Source organism: Bos taurus, chromosome 4 (assembly GCF_002263795.3).
Source record: "Bos taurus isolate L1 Dominette 01449 registration number 42190680 breed Hereford chromosome 4, ARS-UCD2.0, whole genome shotgun sequence".
Taxonomy (NCBI): domain Eukaryota; kingdom Metazoa; phylum Chordata; class Mammalia; order Artiodactyla; family Bovidae; genus Bos; species Bos taurus.
Genome location: NC_037331.1, coordinates 60,441,719 through 60,451,385, shown reverse-complemented (window position 1 = coordinate 60,451,385; position 9,667 = coordinate 60,441,719). Strand labels below are relative to the sequence as shown.

At 43.0% G+C, this 9,667-nt stretch overlaps 1 protein-coding gene across 8 annotated transcripts in view; it reads right to left on the bottom strand.

Moving 5' to 3' along the window:
* Window positions 1-874: 874 nt before the first annotated feature.
* The window catches only part of ELMO1 (engulfment and cell motility 1), a 582,500-nt gene continuing 573,707 nt past the window's right edge, over window positions 875-9,667 (bottom strand). For all 8 annotated transcript variants that reach the window (XM_015469368.3, XM_015469370.3, XM_059885500.1 and 5 more), the window contains 2 exons: window positions 7,435-7,512; window positions 875-2,276 (listed from right to left, as the gene is read on the bottom strand). In XM_015469368.3, the coding sequence (XP_015324854.1) occupies window positions 2,076-2,276; window positions 7,435-7,512 (279 nt within the window). In that variant the 3' untranslated portion in view covers window positions 875-2,075. The remainder of the gene's footprint in view (window positions 2,277-7,434; window positions 7,513-9,667) is intronic.

The following is a 9,667-nucleotide window of genomic DNA, read 5'->3' as shown; positions in this document are numbered from 1 at the left end:
TGGAGGGTTCATGTCATCTCAACCCAGGTTAGCCTGTAATTGCACATCTTGGTGACAATAAAGAGCAGTGACCTGAAGGCATCTAACACTTCTGCCGTGAGTCAAGAGTGGCTTGTGCTGTGAATTCCACATTTGGAACTTCCTGACATTTCTTCCAGCTGTTGGGAGTTTATGATCCAGATATGCCTCCAATGGATATAACACTCAGAAAAATCCTTTGCTGGGCTCTGACCCATATTTCATTAATTCATGATTAGATTTATCTAGTTCTGGCTTGATTTATTTCTGGTCTGTGGGTCTGCATTCTTTTCTATCGCTAAATTTGTGCCTTCAAAGTGTGGTGTGTTTCATTTGGTCAGTTTTATAAATTATATAATGGTAAGGAAGAAAAATAAAAGATAAAGTCACAGTCAGGAGGTAATAGTGTAAAATGAATAGATTATAAATACATATTTTTAATTTTTTTAAATATCTGTTTTTTAAAAAGTAATTAATATGATCACTATACAGCATGTGGGATCTTAGTTCCCTGACCAGGGATCAAACCCATGCCCCTGCAGTGGAAGCGCCGTCTTAACCACTAGGCCACCAGGGAAGTCCCTACATTATATTTTTATGAAGTAGGTCTGATTTTCTAGCTGACTTGAGATGGTCTTCTTAGAAGGATCATTCTTTACTGATGCTCAGAGCCTATAGTGATCCAGCAAAGGTCAAGAGTCCCCAAAGCCAGTGCTTCTCAAACTTTAATATGCATGAGCATCACCTGATTCTTCAAGACTGGGGTGAGGTTTAGATTCTGCAGTTTCAACAAGCTCTCAGTGATGTTGATGACTGAGCAGCAAGAACCTAAATTACCAAATCAAAACACCAGCTCTCCAACTCATCACAATTAATTTTATTCCACAGCATGTTTAGGGGAATGTTATTCTCAGGAAGATGTTTAGGACTCAAATAATTAAACAAAAAAACCTGGAAAGTACACACATTTATGTATCTCTTCTTTTCATTAAATATATATCTGTTTGGCAAAAAATGTTAGACTCTTTTATACAAAAACAAAGCAAAAAAAAAAACCAAACAAACAAAAACCAACCCCCAAAACCAACAACCCAAACCCTTTGCAAATTGTCAATACCTGTAATAACTACAATGATGTAAACTTGGATGTCTGACAGCTTGACCATCTTGTGGAACCTGTGTTGCAGCAGAACCCCCCAGACCCTTAGACAGCAACTGCCTGTCATCGAGGCTTTTAGATTTAGTACATTAGAGATGAAGCAGGACGACTGATTTCAGCATTGTGCTTTCAGCTAAGGGGCTGGAGGAATGTGTGGCAATGAAGAAGGCAGGTCAGGGATGGGGCAGGGAGAAGAAACCCAAGACTAGCTGAGAGACAGAAAGGGTGGTCACAGCCACAGGGCAGACGTGATGTGGCCATGGGACCCTCAGATCGTGTCTGCTGACCCAACGCTTGTGAGAACTAGGATGAGGCAACCGCTGCTGCTCTTGGGACCAGAGAGGAACTGGGCAGGCAGAGGCCAGAATGGGGGAGGGAGGGCATTTAGAAGCAGATTTCAATTCACATGGAACTGGTGGTGTGAGCAGACCCTCTGGGGAACAAGGAGTGGTGTTTGTCTTCTCGAGAAGCTAGATCGTTTCCGGTTCTTCCAGACCCAGAGCTTGAGGCACACCCCTGTGTCTGGCTGCAGATTGGGAGAAGGTCTGGACTGCTGGCTTGGAGCCGCTAGGAGGGGAGGACTTGCCTGCTGGAATGAAGATGGAAGGGCCCTTTGGCTCTCTCATTGGCGGTGGATTTTGCTTTTCTCCCACCTTTGACTGCAGCGACGGGAGGTAACCTAAAGCAATGGAGTCTAGGAACAGAATCGGGGTGGTGAGCAGGATGCCAGGGAGGGGCAGAAAAATGCCAGAGTTAGAGGAGGCGAGGCCAAAGGAAGTGTGGACCCACAGTGTCCCTTGACCACAGTGGATTCCACGGTGTGGGCGCCTTTTCATTCTTCTCTCCTATTAGCTAAATCTTCCAGTTTTGGAGGGGGTGCATCTGGGCCCAGGGTGCTTCAATTACAGTCATAGACGAAGTCATAGTTGCTGGGCTCCTTGGGGATGGGTGGAGGCGCGTCGGGGATCTGAATGTTTTCCAGGTCCAGGAGGCGGAGCTTGATTTCCATGCTGAGCAGCGTGTCCAAGTCATTCCGTGTTAGGTCACTCATCATGTCTTTCCCCAGCAGCGCATTCAGCCCATCTGTCCAGATACAGTACTGGGGAGAAAGAAGGTGACAATGAGAACGACTGATGACAATTACAAGAGGAATAACAATAGCTAACACCAACTGATCACTCAGCAAGGACTGGGCTCTGTGCTAAGGGCTTTGCCTACATCATCATTTGATAGTCAGCACCTCTATAAAATTGACACTTCTGTTAGCATCTCTGTTTTACAGATGAGGGAACTGAGACAATGAGAAATTAAGTCACTTGGCAGTATGTGGAGTAGGTGGGATTTGAACTTATGCAATCTGCCTCCATCGTCTGCACTCTTCTGTACAAATAATGCCTCCCTACATAGCAGCAGGAGGATTTGAATTTTTCTGCCTGTGCAACAGAATATCTCTAACATCCCACCAGTGGATCAAAGAGTTAAAGGTATTGGTAGAATATACCCTAACACTCCTGGACTCAACATCAGATCATACTTGCTACTCTCCTGACTCTGAGCAGTTCTAATCTAGAGCCAGTATCTGACTATCCTGTTTGATTCCTGCACTCAAAATGACAGTCGAACTCCACTCTGGGGCTAATGGTGGTCCTACCTTTGTATTTCTTTTTTTTTTTTTTTAATTCTTACCCTTGCTTTCAAAGGCAGCGACCCAGGCTAGGCCTACAGTAGATGAGTTTGTTCTCTGAGGCAGGACAATGCAGCTAAGTTCCTGCCCGCGAGTTCCTAGGGGTGCGCGGCCGGGGAACAGCGGCCGCCCGCCTCCTTCCCCAGCCGGGGCGCCGGGGTCGTGTCGATGGCTGAGCACTTCCGGGGCCGCTACAACCTCCGCGGCTAGAGCGCCCTTCCTCAGCCGGTGAGGCCGCGATCCTACCTTTGTATTTCTTAGCAAAAGATTTAGGAATAGCTCAGTGCTGCCCAAGGTCTGGTGGACAAAATGGCTAAAATCATTGGGTGATCTTAATGGAAGGTGGCTTAGCTGCCAGTCTACGGACCTCTTCTGCCTGGGCTTCTGGTTTCTAAGGGTTTTCTCCTCCAGGTCTTTGGAGTCTGATCCCTGGGGACATCACCTGTTTTGGAAAGCACTCCATAGTAACCAACTAAGGATTTGGTTCTTCCCCTCTCATTAAAAATTAATCATGCCCTTTTCTTCTTTCTCCAGTAGGCTATGAACTATGCTTCATTTATCTGAGTACCTGACTTGCTCTTGTCAGCATCCCTCCAGAGGCTGAAATCCTGCCCTGACCATTAAAGCCATAATACTTGGTGAAGAACTAGCCTCTGCTGCCAACATCAGAAAACTGCCTGCATTCTGGATGTTGTGCTCAGCTCACCTTTTAGGATGTCCTAGTCCTATTCAGGGCTTCTTTGATAGTAATTTCACTGCTCTTCCTGTGGGACTGATCTTCCTTCTAGAATGTGCTCTAGATTATCCCCTCTCTTGCCCTTACTGGGTCAAGTTGCAATTCCAGACCCTACTTAGCTTGTCCTTTGCACTGTGGTTACCTGGGCTATGTTCCAGAATATGACAGCAGATCTCAACAAAAAAGCACTATGAGATGGCAAGCTCTATACAGATCTTAAGTCACAGTGATGGCTTAGAAATCTACCCTGATGCACACTGGGGGCTCCACTTGTTAAGCCAAGGAGGTGTGTTATTAAGTCTGTCTGAGTAGGGCAGTCCTGAACTGTAGAGCTTTGGTTCGGCCTTGACTATGGGATCTCAGCCAGAGCACTCAACCCATCTAAGTATCAACTGAGGGCTAAGAGGTTTCTGGAAGTATTAGTGATCTTGTGAATGCCTTAGAGGGTTTCTAAACACATCTAAACGTTTGTTTCTTCATAAATAATCTTGATAAAAATAGAACCCAGGTCCTACTCTGTAGATCTTGATCTTACAAATCTTAGGTCAGGAAATTTTATTTAGAAAAGCTTCCAGCTAATTCTGATGTATCTCCATTTAGAAGCACCACTGAACCCCATGCTCTTTGAGGCCCCTTCCAGTTTAGACACTGTTTCACTGTAAATCCCTAAGTGCTGGGGTCGCTACTCTTTGTACACAGCCTTCCCAGTCCTGGCTAGCTTCCTAGTACAGATTAATTTAACCCACAGGAACACTTCTGTGGTGCTTTTCTTTTGAGAAGCAGCAAGCACAGAAAACTTTTTTAAAAAGCATCATGATCAATAAATAAAAACTGTAGTACTGAATCTGAGTTGGAAATATCGGTATAAATGTATGATGTATTTTGTCTTTTAAAAACATAACTCCAAGCTCTGTCTACAAAAATGCCTAAAAATAATCACCAACCCAGTAGTAATAGGCACACTGAATGTCCAGATTCTGGTTGCTAAATACCAAAAGGAGTCAAAACTCCATAGAGAAAAGGCAGGGAATGCTCAAGAAGAACCTGGAGTATCTTGTCATGCCAGAATGCCTGAAAACTGCCAGGGTCATCTGTCAATAGGACTCAGAAGCCAACCAGAAGGTATTCCTACTTTCTCTATAGTTGTTCAGTCGCTCAGTCATGTCCAACTGTGTGCCACCCCATGGACTGCAGCATGCTAGGCTTCCATGTCCTTCATTGTCTCTTGGAGTTTGCGAAAACTCACGTCCATTGAGTCAATGATGCCATCCAACCATCTCATCCCATTGCCCCCTTTCTTCTCCTGCCTGCAATCTTGTCCAGTGAGTTAGCTCTTCACATCAGGTGACCAAAGTATTGAAGCTTCAGTGTCAGTCCTTCCAATGAATATTCAGGGATGATTTCCTTTAGGATTGACTGATTTAATCTCCTTGCAGTCCAAGGGACTCTCAAGGGTCTTTTCCAACACCACAGTTCAAAAGCATCAATTCTTTGTCACTCAACCTTCTTTACGGTTCACCTCTCACATTCATACATGACTACTGGAAAAACCATAGCTTTGACTATACAGACCTTTGTTGGTAAAGTGATGTCTCTGCCTTTTAATACACTGTCTAGCTTTGTCACAGATTTTCTTCCAAGGAGCAAATGTCTTTTAATTTCATGGCCGCAGTCACCATCCACAGTGATTTTGGAGCCCAAGAAAATAAAGTCTGTCACTGTTTCCATTTTTTCCTCCCATCTATTTGCCATGAAGTGATGGGACCAGATCTACTTTTTCTAGATAAGATAATTTGGACACTGATAATGACAATAATGGCAACCTATTGAAATGTAGGACTTCCCAGGTGGCGCTAGTGGTAAAGAACTTGTCTGCCAATGCAGGAGACATAAAAGACATGGGTTCGATACCTGGGTTGGGAAGATCCTCTGGAGGAAGGCATGGCAACCCACATCAGTATTCTCACCTGGAGAATACCATGGACAGAGAAGCCTGGCGAGTTACGGTCCATCGGGTCTTTAGAGGTGCACAAGGGGAGTATTTACAAATAAAATGATGACATCTGGATGCGCTTTGAAAATAATCTGGGGTATGGCAGCTGGGTGTGGGCGGGGATACAGGTGAAACTTCATTGTCTATGAGTTGATAATTGCTGAAGCTAGGGGATGGGCACTGGCAGGAAGTCCTGAGTCCAGGTCCTGCTTTCTTCCTTCCAAGCCACCCAGTACAGGGCTCAGATAGAAGGTGTTTCTGGAACAAGATCCCCATTGTTTAAATCCAGGTTCTATCACTTACTATTTGTTTGATCTGGAAAAAGTTTTTTAAGTTCTCTGTGGAGCATTATTTTTTTTCTTTTAATAAAATGGGAATAACATTAGCTTGTTTCTTTTACAGTTACAGAATGAAGATTGAGGGAGGTGAGGCACACAAAGCATTGAATGGTGCCTGGTTCAGAGTATTCCAGTTATAATTACTATTGTCTTTACTATTGTTGAGGTAGTCAATTTTGGGAGGCTTCTCTCTCCTCCTTTGATCAGTGAAGATATCTGTAATAGAATTTTCTGCTTTATGGAGCAATTATGCAAATAAAATGAGGCAATAGATATGAAAGTGGTCTGAAGAAATTAAAAGTATTCACAAGGGCATGGCATTTTTCTCCTCACTGCATCAATAAAAAGTGGCAGATATGAATAAAAATTTGGCAGTCTCAGAGCATTTATCCTTATCTGGAATTAATGTACACTGGGCAAAACAGCCTTGTATAGATTTAAATAGCATCCTCAGTTCTACTATTTTAAGTGGTTTCCTATATATCTGTATATATCTTGAATATGGTGGCCTGCGTACAACCACAGTTTTATTTAAAAAGAGAAATGGTAGGACACGGTATCTATTTTCAAGAAGATGAAGACAAAGTCATTCCCTTCCATGAACTAAATGTCAAGTAACACAGAATTATATTTAAGCACCACTTTAAATGCAGGATTTGCATCTAATCTTTCTTCTCTTTGGGGGATGTACAATTTTATCCAAAAGCTTCAAAGCAGTAAAAAACAAAACAAATACAGAATAACTTCTAAATGAGTTAAATCTCCCTGGGGAAATGGGGAACAAAATTCAAGTTCTATTAAAATGTTCCTTCCTTTCTAAAAGCTTTTTATGTTACCACATGCACAACAAAAATTTGAATGGTATCATCTAAAAATAAGAGTTTCAAGCATGATGTTGTGTTCTAGCTTACAAGAAAAAAAGTTAAATCAGCCATAGCTGCTACTTCATCTTACAAATGCATTTTCCTAGATTTATGCTAAATATTTTAAATATAGCTGACAGTGTGCTTCGAGAAGAGAAACAAATTATACATATAACAAGATGTCAAAAAGGAATAAAAGCATCTCAAAAATAAAATTCCAACAGCAGAGACAGTCCTAAACCTCTTAAAATAACTTAAACATGATAAAAAATCTAGTTCTCAAATGTTTTAAAGAATTGAGACAAATTTATTATGGGAAAATTTTGACCAAAACCTAAATATTCAATAAAAACCAAGCCATAGCTAAGGATGATATTTTTTCTGTAACAGTATGTCCTTACTATGAAGCACTTGTACCTTCTTCTTTACCATAAACTCTTGATTAAGCTAAGAAGAAGCTGAATCTGTTTAATTTGCAGTTTTTTGAGAGGTTTTCATTCTATTCTAAGTCAACAAAATGTGCATTTGCTCATAATTTTTCTTAGGTAGACTTAAAAAAAATTCTTTCCAGTATTTTTTTATCTGCTGTTTTTCTCAAGAAAATATGACATTCTCTCATAAATTAACCCCTGGAGATCTTTACCTCATGCTTGTCAGGAGCTATGAAGTTCAGTTGGCAGTTTGAGTCATACAAGATGGAGAAAGCAAGTTCAAGCACCTCCTGCAAGAGATTAGAGAAAACACCACACTGAAGACAATTTGCACGTTTTGCTTTTCAGTTACAAATGGCTGCAGATTGCACGTGGAATAGTGCCTGTAGTGGGTCCAGGCAAGAGGAGCGGTAGTGAGGCTGATGGGAAGAAGGACGATATTTTTCAAGATTCACAACACGTTTCCTTCTCTCTGTTCATGGGAGGTCTGCATGAACCAATTCGTTTAATTCTCAAGACAGTGCATGGAGCAAGTGTTATCATTCCCTTTTTATGGGAAGGAGCTCAGAGAGGTTAAGTGAGTTGTCCAAGGCCACACAGCCCCAAAGCTATGCTACTTTCCTATCTTCAACATCTCCCTCCCAGGGAGACCATGGAAAGTAGTAAACTCTTTCGCAATCAGCAACATTATGGGCTGCTCTATCTTCTATCATTTCCAAAAAGACAGGTGTTCATAGTGGGTATAAACTTCCTAAAACATGGAAGCTACATAGGAGGTAATGAGGCTTCGGGACGAATCCACTATCTTTAGGTAGTATGTCTGCCCTTTGATCTCTGAACTACTGTAGAGCAAAGTTTATATGAAACCTAGTTTTATCCTATAGTGGCTGCAGGGTATAAAGGACAGTATGGGCCCAAGTGGCAGAATAGCTGGACTCATTCATTGGTGAATGTCTCTTCGTTCGAGTGCCTGGGTTCATTCATAGTACAGACTATGAGACAGACCCAAAGGGCCAAGGACTAAGTGTTGCAGTCATTCCATTGTAGCTGAATGACCTTGGCTGAGACACTTAGTGTTGTTCCTAATATGTGCGTTAAAATATGCTTCTCAAATTGTACACACTATGCACTAATAGATATAATGATTATTCTACTGGATTGAGCAGTCAGCAAGTACAGTCTCTGGAAGATGAGAGTCACTGAACATCTTAGCACCCTGTATTGTGTTTATGTGCGTGTATTAGTTGCTCTGCTGCTGCTGCTGCTAAGTCGCTTCAGTCGTGTCCGACTCTATGCGACCCCATAGACGGCAGCCCACCAGGCTCCCCTGTCCCTGGGATTCTCCAGGCAAGAACACTGGAGTGGGTTGCCATTTCCTTCTCCAATGCATGAAAGTGAAAAGTCAAAGTGAAGTCGCTCAGTCGTGTCCGACTCTTTGCAACCCCATGGACTGCAGCCCACCAGGCTCCTCTGTCCATGGGATTTTCCAGGCAAGAGTACTGGAGTGGGGTGCCATCACCTTCTCCAATTAGTTGCTCAGTCACATCCAACTCTTTGTGACCCCATGGACTGTAGCCCACCGGGTTCTATCCATGGAATTCTCCTGGCAAGAATACTGGAGTGGGTAGCCATTTCCTTCTCCAGGGGATCATCCTGACCCACGGATCGAACGTGCATCTCCTGTGTCTTCTCCATTATAGGCAGATTCTTTACCATCTGAGCCACCAAGGCAGCCCCTCTCAACACCCTAACAACTCCTAATTTGGAGGAAAGAGCCAAGTGAGTCCACATCGATGCTCTGCATCACTACAAAACTCATGTGCTAGCCTACCTTCTGTCTCTGTGTCTATTAGGCACCACTGAGGACTGCCCCTTTCCCTCACGGTATGATCTAGGAGCTGCATTCTCAGTAACCACCCACAGGCGTTCTTTCTTAGGGAAGTAGACCTCTCCACATCATTCTCTACCTCAACATCTGTCAGAGGATTTGTCTTTGGCCAGTAACTCACAGCAAGAATGCTCCAGAAAGAAGACAGAAGGGAGAAAGATGAGGTCACTGCCTCTAGATTTAAGAATTTCAGATGAGAAAGAATTCTCCCAAGCGGACTCCAAAGGCTCAGCATTAGGCGGATGCCTCTCCTGACACAGTCAGCCATCAGGCTATTTGTGGCTCTCATGAATTCTGTGTTTGGCTCGACTCTAGCTGTCCCCTCATTAAGGGAAAGCAGCTTTTGTTCTGAACCCAGACCTAACAGTATCTCATCCTCTTAGGGTATCCTCACCCTACCAGAAATAGAAACAGGTGAAGGAAAAACTGCTGAATCACAGACCAGGATCTATTCTGCAAGACTACCCACTCTGAATTTTTCATTCTTGTTTTCCTTAGGATTCTATTCAAGCCAGCCCAGGAAAGATCAATAAAATTGGAAAAGAGTTCACCAACAA